This window comes from Monodelphis domestica, chromosome 2 (assembly GCF_027887165.1).
Source record: "Monodelphis domestica isolate mMonDom1 chromosome 2, mMonDom1.pri, whole genome shotgun sequence".
NCBI classification, from domain to species: domain Eukaryota; kingdom Metazoa; phylum Chordata; class Mammalia; order Didelphimorphia; family Didelphidae; genus Monodelphis; species Monodelphis domestica.
In genome coordinates, this window is record NC_077228.1 from 275,764,750 (window position 1) to 275,779,852 (window position 15,103).

General features: G+C 40.2%; 1 protein-coding gene across 4 annotated transcripts in view; it reads left to right on the forward strand.

Moving 5' to 3' along the window:
- The window catches only part of TBC1D22B (TBC1 domain family member 22B), a 137,366-nt gene that overhangs the window by 76,568 nt on the left and 45,695 nt on the right, over nt 1-15,103 (forward strand). For all 4 annotated transcript variants that reach the window (XM_001370075.4, XM_056818155.1, XM_007483814.3 and 1 more), the window contains one exon: nt 1,454-1,568. In XM_001370075.4, the coding sequence (XP_001370112.3) occupies nt 1,454-1,568 (115 nt within the window). The remainder of the gene's footprint in view (nt 1-1,453; nt 1,569-15,103) is intronic.

The following is a 15,103-nucleotide window of genomic DNA, read 5'->3' on the forward strand; positions in this document are numbered from 1 at the left end:
ACATGTAATTGGGAAAAAAAAGTTTTTTAAGGAGCTTGAGAGTAGGATTACCGTGTATAATTGTACTTCAGAGCCCTTGTTCACCTGTTATTTTGCCTCTGGTTTGCCTCATTGTCTTTTATGACTTACTCAGATTTCTAAAATACGGAGTCTTTGAATACAACTTGAAGTCAAGTTGCTGAATGGATCATTGACAGTCATATAACCCCAAAATTTTACTGGTGAGAAGCTGAGGCCCAGAGTGGGGAAGAGACTTAGTCATAGTTATGACAGAATCAGAACTAGAACTCAGGTCTTGTGAGTCCCTTCCTAGTCTGACCTCCAGAGGTGTCTGTCTGGTCTCATAAGCATAGATACTGTAGTGAAGCAAAGAACAAACTACTTTGGAAATTGGAGGTTGTAGGGGAAGGAGAGCTATCTTGGGCCAGAGTGAACAGAGCTCCAGGACTCTAGTACCATCTTCCCCTTTGCCCAGTAGTGTTCTTTTCACCTGCAGAGATTATCCTTAGAGCTTTTTCCTTATCTTCCATTTCCCAACTTAAGGATTCAGTTGACTGTAATATACATGACTAACTATCCCAAGATAATACCTAGATTACCTTGTGTTTTGCCTTGATTGTAAACTGACTTCCTCTAAATCTAGCTAAGTTGGGTTACCTGCTTTAACTGGGAAAAAAGTCACAACCTCTGTGGTCTTCAGTTTCTTCATTTGTAAAACAGTACTTGGCAGTACTTATCTCACAGAGTTGTAAATAAAGTACTTTGTAAACATTAATTGTTAAATAGGAATAATTATTTTAGGTCCTCTTCCTATATCATCACTCATCTTCTTTCATCTCCTTTGTACATGAAAAAGAGAAATGAGCTCAAATACCCTTTGATGTTCCTCTCAGATTGGAGAATGAATTAAAAGTAGTCAATCTTCATATGTACTGTGGTAGAAGAATAATAGTCTGTTTGGGTAACTTACCCATTCTGGTCAGCATCCAGGTAGCAAAGTTGAACAGATCTGAGTTTCATTCATCTATTGGGAAAAGCAATGGACTTAGAGTCAGGAGATCTGGGTTTTTCTCCCAGCTCCAATAACATGTGACCATGGGTAAGTCACTGAAGCATTCTGAGCCTCAGTTCCTTTGTCTGCATGATGGGGATAATCTTGGTACTTCATAGGGTTGTTGTATGGAAAGCACTTTGTTAACTTTCAGGGGCTATAGGTATGTTGATTATTTTCCCACCTTGTAGAGATCATCAGATAACCAAAGGAGAAAAAGGTTAAACACCTGCATAATTAAGAATTTGGTAAGCATCTTAGACTTCCTAACGTGAGTATATTACGATGCTAAGCCTTTCTTTTAAAAACTTCACTAACCCTAGAAATAGTATGAGGGGAAATTTGAAGGTGATATTCTGCCAGGCTGTAACCCAGTCTTTTTCTTCTTTCTCCTTTTCCTAGATCTTTGAAAGAATTCTGTTCATTTGGGCCATCCGACATCCTGCCAGTGGCTATGTGCAGGGAATTAATGACTTGGTCACTCCTTTCTTTGTCGTCTTCCTCTCAGAATATGTGGGTAAGATGCACAAGCACCACCTGGAACAAGCATTTACTTTTTCTGTACACTTTCTATTTGTTCTATTCCATGGTATCTTCCCTGATGTCCTTAGTGTCCCTGTGTCACTGATAGCAGATAATGCCTTTGTCATTTAGTTTATTGCATAGCTAAACCTGCTTTAATTATGAGTAGCAAGAAATTCCTCTCTTGGGATGACTACACTGATCCCACCAAAGGAACCCTGCTTATTTGGGACATGAAAAGAATTCTGATACTAACTAACTAGATCTCTTTATGTTCTGTTAATTTGGGGATTGCTTTTGAACAAGTCTTGGGCAAAGATCTTCATTTGTGATCATTTTAGTTTTAAGCTGCAGGCATATCTTCAGTTTTCTATTTTTCTCTTTGCTGGAAGTACAGGCATTCTGATCAGTTCTTAGGCAATCCCTGGAAAGTAGAGTGGGCTCTACATGATCTATTTCCCCCAATGGGAGAGATGAAAAATTTGAGGTATGGAGCTCTAGCTCCTGACCAGGCTGTAACAATACATCATAGAGCATGATGGTAGTGATGTCAGCCCTGAAAACACAAGATTGACTATCCAGGACTCTGGAAGTTAAGGTAGGTGTGAAATCAGGGAATAGGCATAAGAAGACCTGGTTAGTTTCTACATCTCCTTCCCGTGACCTTTTAGGAAGACTGTCTTCTTCAGACTTCCCACCTGTAACCACGAAAATGTGGTTTGCCAAGACTGTGAATTGCCAAAACTGTAAAGGTTTTGGCCAAACTGTAAAGATAATTTTTAGTGTCTTGATTTAAATCTAAAATAAGTGGCCACCATGGGAAAATTCCCAAATATGAAAATACCCGAGTTAGCTGGGTTTTATGGAGATTTTAATTAATACAAATGAAGGAATTAAGGGAAGGGGGGGAGGGGAGAGAGAGAGAGAGAGGAGAGAGAAGGAATTGAAGGGATTGAAGTAGGCAATGAGAAGACTAAACTATCCCTCTTTTCAGGTGATACAATGATCTACTTAAAGAATCCTAGAGAATCAACTAAAAAGCTAGTAGAAATAATCAAACAACTTTAGCAAAGTTGCAGGATACAAAATAAACCCACATAAATCATCAGCATTTCTATATATTTCTGACAAAACTTAGCAGCATCAGTTAGAAAGAAAAATCTCATTTAAAATCATTCTAGATAATATAAAATATTTAGGAATCTTTTTGCCAAGACAAACACAGGAATTATGTGAACACAACTACAAAATACTTTTCACACAGTTAAAACTAGATCTAAGGAATTGGAAAAACATTAATTGCTCATGGGTAGGACAAGTTAATATAATAAAAATGACAATTCTACCCAAATTAATTTATTTAGTGCCATACCTATCAAACTACCAAAAGATAGTTTCTATAGAATTAGAAAAAACTATAACAAAGTTCATCTGGAAGAACAAAAGATCAAGAATATCAATGAAAAAAAATGTAAAGGATTGGGGCCTAGCAGTACCAGATCTTAAAGTGTACTATGAAGCAGTGGTCATCAAAACAATATAGTACTAGCTAAGAAAAAAAGGGAGGATCAGTGGAATAGAGTAGGGGTAAATGACCTCAGCAAGCTTTGATAAACCCAAAGATCCCAGCTTTTGTGACAAGAACCCACTATTTGACAAAAACTGTTGGGAAAATTGGAAAACAGTATGGGAGAAATTAGGTTTAGATATCATCCCACACCTTATATCTCACACCCTATACCAAGATAAATTCAAAATGGGTAAATGACTTGAATACAAAAGATACATCATTTGGGCTTCAGAGGCACATTGTGAGGTCTAAATATGATTAACCCTCATTTTACAAATGAGGAAATTGAAGCTCATAGAGGTTGAGACTTGCCCAGGTTGGCACAAAGACTGTGTTGGAGGTGAGATTTAAGCATGTCTTTTTTTTTTAAGCCCTTACCTTCCATTTTAGAATCAATACTGTGTATTGGTCCAATACCTAGCTGCCCCCAAAATGCTGGTCTTAAAGTTAAGAACACATGTGGCTTAGTGGATAGAGAGCCAGGCCCAGAGAAGGGAGGTCCTGTGTTCAAATTTGACCTCAGACATTTCCTGGCTATGTGACCCTGGGCAAGACATTTAAGTCCCATTGCCTAGCCCTTACTGCTCTTCTGCCTTAGAATCAATACACAATATTGATTCTTAGATGGAAGGTAAGAGTTTTTTTTTTTTTTTTAAAAAAGGAAGACCATCATCAAAAGGAAGACACCTGACTGCCTGTCCTTGGACAAGGTCTGTCAAAGGTTGTATCTATCCAGGCAGTAGCAGAAATTAGCCTCATCAAAGAGACTCACGAAGATCAAATGAGAGAAGAACATATTTGTCAAATGCACAGCTCCTGGCACATACTTAATAAATGCTTATTTCTTTCCCCTTCCCTTCCACCTAACTGGAAAATCCCTTTACAAGAGGCCCTGAAAACCTCTGTTTAGGACTAAGCATTTTCCCAAAACAGTAACGGAAAGAGCACTGAATTTGGAGACAGGAATGGGATTCCCATTTTTGGCGCTACTGTTTTCAGCTTGAGATCTTGAATAGTCACTTAACCTCGTTGCTCTATCCCTAAAATAGACCAGAGATGGGTCTTTGTGATGGGGAGCCAAAATTGTTAGCTTTTTTCTGTTCTTCCACACTCACCAAACATTCATTCCCCAGCATCTCCACACAGTATCTTAGTACTCCACACAGTCATCACTTAATGAAAGCTTGTTGCCTGCCATCCCAATTAGCACCTTAATCTTTCCACTTTGTCAGGCTAAACTCAATCCTTGCTTTCATTTCCTTGAGCACGGCCATCATAGGTGTCTGTAAGGGACCTCTCCCTCCACCTCTCCACCTACACTCTTGTTTTGCTTGCCTTTTCTCTCTAGTCACATCCCAGGTTACTTCATGGTGGTTTCATCTTGGGAAGGATGGGTTGTGACTAAGCAAGGAGACAAAATGATTCCTCTTAATGCTCAGGCCAGCCCTGCAGCACCTGCTTGATGATGCCTATGCCAGGACAGCAAATAGACAGAGCAGGTGAAGGTTCTTAGCCAACCTATAGTCAGTGGTAGGGCCAGTACTAGAACCCTAGTCTCTGGACTTCCTGAGGAAATCACATCTGTTTGTGATAGTAGTAGGAGTCCTGTATTTCTGTAGTTGAAGGATTATTTTATATAATGCTTAGAGAAATAGCCTGTCAACTGGAGATACAGCCAGGTAACCTCTGACATTCATCAAGATGTGTAAAAGTTGTCACTTATATGTGGAGGGAACTGGCATTTTTTCAAAGCTGACCTCTACTCTGCTAATCTTGTCAGTCTTATTCTATCCTAGCAGTTTCTCAGAATGTCTTCCTCCAGTGGCCCACCTACAGCCTTTTTTCATTGATCCTACAGACCTGAGACTTAAATGCTAGAAGTATATAGGGGTCTGAGAAACGTTACCCTTGGTCAGCCCTGCCACCAGCTTTTCAGCAACTGAGACTGATGGCAGCATCCTTAGTTGTCTGGGACATATCAATGAGCCAGCCTTCTTCATTCACCAGTATGCTTTTGTGCCCATTGCTTGCAGTGCTCACAAATCCTTTGTATTGCCATAGCAACTACCTCAAAATCAAGAACAGTGGATGGTCTTAGAAGCATGATGGGAGGGTCCTCCATGGCAGGTTTACTTACCCAGGCATCCCTAGGCACCCGAAACTTCAGAGACCAGGCGGAGAGAACATAGCATCTAAATATACATATGACCTATTGGTCTGGCTTAGGACATCTTTAGGGACAGCCTAGTGATCTTCTGTATTATGAAGGGAAACCATGATATATTTGTTTTTTAAAACTTTTCATTTAAAAAAAAAAGGCAAAAGAAAGGAAAAAGAGTTAAGGCCTCTTTAAGAACATGACAAATTGCCCAAGGGTTTTTAAATTGTGTTTACCCTAGACCCAGCAATATCATTGCTGAGTATATTTCCCAAGGAAAGAGGAAAAGAACCTATTTGTTCCAAAATATTTATAGCAGTTCCCTTTGTGGTGGCAAGAATTGGAAATTAAGGGGAATGCCTTTCAGTTGGGGAATGGGTGAATAAATTGTGATATATGATTATGATAGAATACTACTGCACCTTAAAAAAACAATGAACAGGTTGATTTTTTTTTTTTAATGTGGAAAGAGCAGCAGCTGGGTGGCTCAGTAGATTGAGAGCCAGGCCTAGAGATGGGAGGTCCTAGGTTCAAATCTGGCCTCAGACACTTCCTAACTTTGTGACCCTGGGCAAGTCACTTAACCCCTATTGCCTAGCCCTTACTGCTCTCCTGCCTTCGAACCAATACACAGTTTTGATAAGGGTAAGGGTTTAAAAAAAAAAAACAACTTGGGAAGAACTACATGATATAATGAAGAGTGAAACAAGTAGAACCAAGAGAATATTATATACAGCTTCAAATTTAATATTTGAAGAATAACTTGTGAATGTTCACTTCTAATGAATAAACTGAAAAATGGAAACACAAAAGATAACCTATATAAATATCTGTTTGCTGGTTGATGCCTTCTATAGGGTGGGGAAAGGAAGAAGGAGTCAAGATACCTGAAAATAAATTCTATTAATAAATTTTTTTAAAACTTTTAAATCAGAAAAAGAATATAAGAAATCACACTTTCTTTAGTAGGCCTTCTTCATTCACCAGTATACTACTTAGCAAAACATATATACTTCTTTCCCCAGTTAAATTGTAAACTCCTTGAGGACGGGATCTTTCTATCTCTGCAGTCTCTCTCTAAATGTTTGTTGATGGGAGGGGGGGGGGGCAACATGCAGCTGTTTCAGGGCAGAGTTAATAGGATTATATGCTGGATATTTTGATGTGAATAGATGATCGTGGTATGTCATTTTTTTTTAAACCCTTACTTACCTTCTGTCTTGGAATCAATACTGTGTATTGGTTCCAAGGCAGAAGTGTGGTAAGGGTAGGCAATGGGGGTTAAGTGACTTGCCCTGGGTCACACAGCTGAAGTGTCTGAGGCCAGATTTGAACCTAGGACCTCCCATCTCTAGGCCTGGCTCTCAATCCACTGAGCCACCCAACTGCCCCCTGGTCTGTCATATTTTTAAGAGGTCACTGACTTAATTGACTTTGTAGCATTTTGTCATGTGAGCAGGCTATTTCATAAGATTAAGACATAATCAATCTGCCTTCCTTGGTGGGGGGGGTACCTGCTGATGTCACTTGAATCATTGCTTTAATATCAGATTTATCTGATTTTTTTCATATTACTATCTGATTTGACATAAGTTGGTCTTCTGTCAGTTCGTAGATGTTAGTTAGAACCTCATCATTTTATAAATGATCCTGAAGCCTAGAGTGGGAAAATGACTTGCCAAAGGTTATGCAGTCCTACCCAGTTAATGGTAGGACCAAAATCAGAACCTGAACCTTTCAGTACATTGTTCACTTAGACACTCACATACTGACTCACTTAAATGCTTATTAACAGGACTTAATATGAAACAGCACATAATTATAGGCAGCTGAGAAACTGAAGACAGGCCAGCCTGGCTTGTAGCAGTCTAAGCCCATGAGCAAATACTTCAAACTCAGTTTGAGTCTGAAGCAGGCTCTCTACAGCTGCAAACTTAAAAAGACAGTCTATATGCAAAAAGAAGCTTCCTAGTCACCTATCCTGTTTTTAGCTCCATCCTCATACATGAGTAGCTTTCTCCTTCAGTAGTGACCGATAACACAGTGGATGCTTAATAAATCTGTCCTTCATATTGTAACCATCAGTAAACATTTCATTAGGTACCAAATCTGACTGCCCTCTCACCTGGGCTACAAATGGTTCAGGTAAGGCTTCCTCCGGCTTCTGAGAGTCTCAGTGTGCATACCAAACAAACCAACCAACCCCCAATGCAGATTGTTTATATGTAGTAATAGATAAGTCTGTGCATGTCAGTTAACAAAATTATAAATGCTAACAATTTGCAAAGATAAACTCATAGAACCAGAGAAAACTTTAGAGGTCATAAAAGTTCATCCCCTCATTTGTAAAATGAAGGCATCTAGGCCCAGAGTAAAGATGTGAATTCCTATTATAAAGCTTCTCTACAAGGTGAACTGGAGATGTCACCTTTATGACACCTGATGACAATTTATAGAAGTGTATGTGGGAAATTATGGTTTATTTACTTAAAGCCTTTTTTCCTTTGAGTGGCTAACATAACAGCTATTAAACACTCCCGTTCTCCTACACACCTTGTCCTGTTGGTTGCAGCCTTTTCTCCTCAGAGAATGGCAGTAATATATCTCTTGAACCTTAGGAAAAGCGTTTTTCATGAAGGACTCGGCAGATTGATTTCTCTTTGTCATATACTATAACTGAATTGATGTTATGGATTTGCTGAGAAACTCAAGTGCCCTCCCTAGGGCTGGCCACTAGAGGGCTCCAAAACAATGTCCTACTGCACTGCCTGGTTAGCTAAACAGGATTCTCCACGCCTGAAATAGATGTTCTGCCCATCTATGATTATTGATTTTTCCTTTATTCTCTTTTTTAGAGTAACCTTTCCTTTGCTGGCTGGCCTTTAGTGACCCTACCCCTCAAGTCTCATGTGTCATACTTCTCTAATGCAAGAATATATATGAAAATCCTTTGTTAATGGCAAATAAATAAACTGTAGTATCCCCATTAAGTAATTGTCATATCCATTGGAAGCAGGCAGACTCTTATTTTCATCAAAGAACTGTATGTTAACATAGCATGCTGATAATTAGTAAGTAGAAAGTGTAGGCCTTCTCTTAGATAGGTTTACAGACTTGTAAATAAGCTTACATAATAATGATGGTATTTATATCACCATCATGTATCAAGAAAATTAATCCTTTAAATATTATTTGTTTACTGCTGTACTTGTTCTTTGACAATGGCACCCTCTACTCCGTGATGATCATTCTCCCACCTAGTCATAACCCTTTATATCCTAGTGACTTTAAACTAGGTCATCATCCAAACCCCTCTCCATACACCTCACTATCCAATTCCTCATTCCCATCCCCTTTAACCCTCCCATCCCAAAGTTTCATCCTAACTACACTCAGTCCTTCTGCTGCACCCTCTGGAATGCCTGTTTCATTGGCAACAAACTCCTCTTCACCTTAAATCTTTTCCTCTCCCCTCTTCCTTCCTTTTATCTTCCTTCTAGCTTTTCCTGAAACCTGGCATTCTCCTAATGACTCAACCTCCCTGGTTAACCTTTTTAAGACTGGCTGCACCTTCCCCTTGGCTCACTGATTGAGGCAGGAAAGTTAGAATATTCTTTGCTCCCTCTTCCTCCATCACTAAGTGACCTTTCTTCCTTTGAAGTTCATGCAATTTTATCTAATACCCAATCAAAATCCTAGTAGCAATTGTCTGCAAACACCCAGGTCACTCCCCATCTTTTCTTCAGTGAGTTTGTTAACTGGCTTATAATTTTTTATCTCCCTGCAAACTCTTACAGTCATACTAAGGGACTTCAACACACATATTAACTTTCCTTCAAATAACCTAATCATTCAGTTCCTCAACCAACTCAGCTCTCAATGGGCCACTCCTCCACCCCACTTTAGCCACACACAAAGATGGTCATTTTTCACACAAATATGCCAACTTCTGGCTGTGGGAAGAGTGGGTGGAGGGGAGGGAGGGAAATAATGTGATTATTGTAACCAAGGAATAATGTTCTAAATTGACTAAATAAATTTATTCAAATGGGAAAAAAAGAAAACAAATATGCCAACTTCCGTGTTTGAGAATTCTGAAATCCCCTTATTCAGTTCTTTTCAGCACTCCTTCTCCCTTCCTTTACATGATTTTACTCTTTATCTGCACCATGACTACCAATCCCTTGAACTCTCAGTTTCCTCCCAGGTCATCTCTTCTGCCCTAGCCACCTTCTCCATTTTTCCTCATCTTGACCCCTTGGTGAACAAGTTCAACTCTACATTATCCTCCTCTCTTGAATTTTTACCTACCAAGCCTGAGGCTTGGACCACAATCTCCATTCATTGCCTTTATACTGATGCACGTGCAGCTAAACAAAGTGGAGAAAATCACACAATTGTTCTGTCTAGATCCACTACAAATTTATGTTACAATAACCTCAACTGGGCCCTGACTGCCATTAGGCAATCCTGCTATACCTTCCCTATCAAACCACTATCTCACTCTCCATAACATCCATTCCAAATTTTTTCATTCTTCCTAAAAACCTCCCTTTCCCCAAACCTTGCCTCATATTTTACAGAAGAAGAAAAAAAAAATGAACCCACTTACTGTGAAGTCCTTCTAGAACCCTTCCTCTCATCTCTCATGACTCAGATGCTTTTTGTTACTATCTCCTCTTCCATCTCCTCCAACATATTACCCTCTGTCATCCCCCACTTTCACTTGTTTTAATTCTCTCTACTGATTCATTTCCTACCACTTATAAATACGCTCATGTCTCTGCAATCCTGGGGGGGAAAACTCACTTGATCCTTCCATCCTCTCTATCATCCTTTTTCTCTTCTGTCCTTTGTAGCTAAACTTATAAGAGCCATCTATAGTACACTTTCATTTTCCCTCACTCTCTTCTTAACCTCTTACAATCTGGCTTCTGACTTTATTATTCCACCAAACTCCTTTCCCTGAATTAGTAATGATCGCTTACTTGTCAAATCCAGTTTACCTCTTCTCAGTCCTCATTCTCTTGGACTTCTCTGCAGACGTTGATACTGTTGATCATCCTCACCTCTTCGTGCTATGTCCTCTCTAGGTTTTCAAGACACCACTCTCTCCTGATTCTTCTCCTACCTGTCTGTCCAGTCCTCTATCATCTCTTTTGTTGGATCAATCTCCAGATCACACTCTAACCATGGGACAGAAGTCCTGGTCACTCTTTTCTTCTCTATATATTACTTCACTTGGTCATCTCATCACTTCTCATGAATTTAATTACCATCTCTATGCCAGTGATTCTCAAATCTATCCATTCTGCCCCAATCTCTTTGTCAACCTCCAGTCTCACATCTCCAACTGGCAGAAATCTCAAACTGGATGTTCATGAGATATCTGAAACTCAGTATGGCCAAAATAGAACTCTTTATCTTTCTCTCTAAGCCTCCCCCACTTCCTACATTCTCTATTGCTATAGAGGGCAAACCTTCCTTCCAGTCCCTCAGATTCACATCTAAGAGTCATGCTTGATTTCACACACACACACACACACACACACACACACTAAGATTTCACCTTTGCCACATCTTGAATATGCCTCCATCTCTCCTCTGACACTGCCACCATTCTGGTATAAGCCCTCATGCCTGGAAAACTGCAATAGCCTGAAGATGGGTCAGCCTGCCTCATCTCTCCCCACTCTAATCCATCCTCCATTTAGCTACTAAGTGATTTTCCTAGTCATGAATTTCTTTGTCATTTCCCGACATACTGGAAGTAGGAAGTAGCAGAGCATGGTTTTAAAGATGGAATTTATATATGTTGCTTCTTACATTTTTTTCTATTTCATGTGTGAGTACATGTGTATGTGTAAAAACATGAGGTAGGGCTTTTGTTTTTTGTTTTGTTTTTTAAAGAGAAAACTATGCTTCTAGGAAAACCTAGGACCTATTGCATAGGTCCAGTATGGCACTTCCTACACAGTAGATGCTAGTGGCTTCCTGTTGCCTCCAGGTACAAATACAAAATGCTCTTTTGGGCTTTCTGAGTCCTTTATACCTATCTTCCTCTTACTTGTAACACTCTTCTTACACTTTGTTCCTAGACATGTATTCTTTGATCCAGTGACATTGACCTCCTGCCTATTTCATGAACAAGATACTCCATCTCTCAACTCTGGGCATTTTTTTCTGGATATCTTCCATTCCTGAAGTGCTCTCCCTCTTACTCTGATTACAGACCTCCTTGGCTTCTTTTATATGCCAACTAAAATTCTACCTTCTACAGGAAGCCTTCCCCAACCTGTCTTATTTCTAGTGCCTTCCCTCTGTTAATTACTTCCTACTTGTCTTGTATATACTTTCCTTTGTGTATGTTGTTTGCATGTTCTCTCTTTCATTAGATTGTAAACTCTCTACGGACAGAGACTATATTTTTCTTCTTTTTGTATCCTCAGTGCTTACACAGTGCCTAGCACATAGTAGGCTCCTAATAAATATTTATTGAGTAATTGATTGGTTTGGAGAGAGAATGGGGAAATGAGTTGATACTGAATTCCTTATCTCCCAGCCTGGCATTTCAAACTAACCTTTTTCCCAAAATATCACCTGTGCCTATCTGCATAGTCAAAACAGTCTTGAGACTAGGTGACATATTTGGGTCTCTGCCAGAAGATGCTACTGCTATTTCCACTGATCAGTGGAGCTCAGCCAAGGTGCTGAGCTCAGCTACTTAAACCTAATACCTTGATACTAGAGCCTGGGGGAAGCTTGGGGGCCGCAGCACCTACTGTTTAGCATCCCACAGACCCAGAAGGGAATTAGCATGATTGATAGCGGGAAAATAGAGTCAACCTACTTTTTCTCTCCCTCCCCTCAGTCAGATATTATACAGGGTTCCTTTATATGACCAAAGAAGAATTTATAATTTGGAGAACTACAGAAACTTAACATCTCATACCTTCCAACCCTAGGACATGTGGGCTTTATTCAACAAACATTAATTAAGCATCTGCTTTTATATATATATTTCACAGACTCTTCAGCTTTCCTGTGTCCTTTCTGAGTGGAACGAACACACACACACACACACACACACACACACACACACACACACGATAAGGCTGAGATACAGTGTTTAAATAGAACACTGTCCCTGCCTTCATGGAAGTCTAAGAAGGAGATATGTCGTATGAAAATAATTATAACAAAATAATATGCTAGTGTGTAAGAGAGTTAAAAAATAACTCAGTCAAGAATCATTCTGCCTGTTTGCCAGACACTGTGCTAACCAGACCTGGAGATATAAAGAAAGGCAAAGGCAGAGTCCCTTCTCTCAAGGAGCTCACAATCCAATGGAGGAGATAACGTGCAAATAACTGTATATTTGACATAAATATGTAAACAGAAGATGATTTCAGAGAGAAGGATCTAGGGCTGGAATGGAGCCCTGGAAAGGCCTCTTGAAGAAAGTGAAGTTTGAGTCTTAAAGGAAGCCAGGGAAGCTGGGAGTCAGGGGTGAGGAGAACAAGCCTTTAGGCATGGGATACAGCCAGGGTCCATGTACCAAATTAGAAAGGGGAGCAGCATGTATGAACAGCAGCAAGCAGGCCAGGGTAACTGAGTCCTAGGGTACATGGAGTGAAGTAAAGTACAAGAAGACTGGAAAAGTTGGAGGTAAAGGTGGTGAAGGACTTTAGAAACTAGAGGATTTTGTTTGATCCTGGCAAGAACAGAACTCAATTAGCATTTATTGAATAGGGGCCATCTTATGGTCAGACCTATACCTAGAGGTGCCCATTAGGAACTATATAGATTTCAGACCCAGAATTCATTTTGCCGAGTAAAGTTGATTAACTAGAAATGACATATTCATCTCAACCACAAAGTGGGTCATTTTGACATGGAGCAAGCTACTAGTCTCCTTGTTTGAGGGAAATCTTGACCTGTAAAGCAGCATGAAACCTTCCTGGCTCTGGGTTTTCACCAGTTTACTTGTAACTCCATCCTGGCCACCCTAGGCTATAACAACAGCCAGACAGCATCAGCCTTCATTTGAAAGGTTGGTTTTTGGCATACCTTCTCCCCCCTTTGGCTTCAGTAATGTATAGAATAGCCCAACTCTTTTAGTGGGACTTTTAATGATCCTTCTGAACAGATTGTTTATGCTGAATGAACCACTTCAGAGAGCTTTTGGTCTTTTTTCCCTGTTGTTATTTGCCAGAGCATTCCACTTCACAGACACTTCAGCTTTCCTGTGTCCTTTCTGAGTGGAATGTATAAGATTCTTAGTCTCCCCACCTGCCTGCAGGCTGAAGAGTGTCATGGTGCTCTCCCTCCTTGCTCCCTGGTGAGGCAGCATTTGCTTATGATAGAGGGCCTGAATGCTGGGCTGGGCTGAACAAGCAGGTACAGTGCAGCCATAGAAGAAGTGGGTCAGAAATAGGGAAATCAAATTTAGGGAGCCTTGATCAGTCCCACTGTCACTGCACAGTCAAAGGGTGGAAGTTAAAGCATCTGCCCACTAGACATAGTCTCTCACTGACATTCTTCTGCTAGCCGGATGTCCTGGGTTCTGGGGGAAAAAAATCTGAGCTTGAGAAACATGATCCCATCAATTATATCTTGGGGATAACAGTTGGAGCATTTCATTTATGAGTGACAGCAAGTAGACCAGTTATAGTATGGTGGATGTGGCACCATAGAGTTTAAAGTAATGAATGAGTAGCCTGGAAACGCAGGAAGGATCAAGGATGTTAAAAGCACTTTAAAATGCTACATGGAAGACTTTATATTTGACCCCTAGAATTTATTGAATAGGATGAAGGTCTGACCCATACTTTAGGAGAATCACATTGGTGATTGGGAGTGGAAGGTGGATTGGAGTGGGGAGAAACCCGAGACAGAGAAACATAAATTATACTGTTACTGTAGTCCAGGTTAAGGATAATGGTTTTAACTAAAGTGGTGGCTGTGTAAGTAGAGAAATGAGTACAGAGGCAATAGATGTAGATGAGTGAGAGTAAGGTTAACAACTTGGTTGTCTGAAAAGATGGTCATGCCTTCAACAGAAAAAGAAAAGTTTGGAAAGGTCTGAGTTTGAGAGAAAGAAAATTAGTTCTGTTTTTGACTATGTTGAGTTTGAGATGCTTATGGGACATCCAGTTAGAAACCTCAAAGAGCCAGTTCATAATGCCATTTTGGAGTGTCAGTAAGAAACTAGAGTTGGATATATAGATTTGGGAGTCATCTCCATAAAGGTAATTGAACCCATGGAAGCTGATAATGTAAACAAATGAAAGTGTAGAAAGTGAAGAGAAGAGCTTTCCAGGAACAGAGCCTTGAGAAACCTGTCTGGTCTGGTGATGTCATGGATGGTCAACCAGCAAAGAAACCTGAGAAGAAATAGGCAACCTGGCAGGAGGAGAGTCAAAAGAGCAGTCTCAAAGTCCTGAAGAGTGTTCAGTAGTGCTGCAGAACAAAGACTGATAACCTTGGAGAGAATATAATCAGACAAGTGATAAAATTAGAAACCAGTTTCTAGAGCTGTGTTGATGAACCTATGGCATGCATTACAGAGGGGGCCTAAAGACATTTCTCCCAGCAGCCCAATGGAAGCACTTCCTCCCCTGTCTGATGTAAGGTGAGGGGTTCACATGCAGTATGAGGGTTGCAGTGTGGTCACTCAATCTCTGAGGTCTCTAAAAGGTTCACCATCACTATTCTAGATCAGTAAGAAGCAAGTGAGAGGGGGCAGCTAGGTGGCTTAATGAATTGAGACCTAGGCCTAGAGATAGGAGGTCCTGGGTTC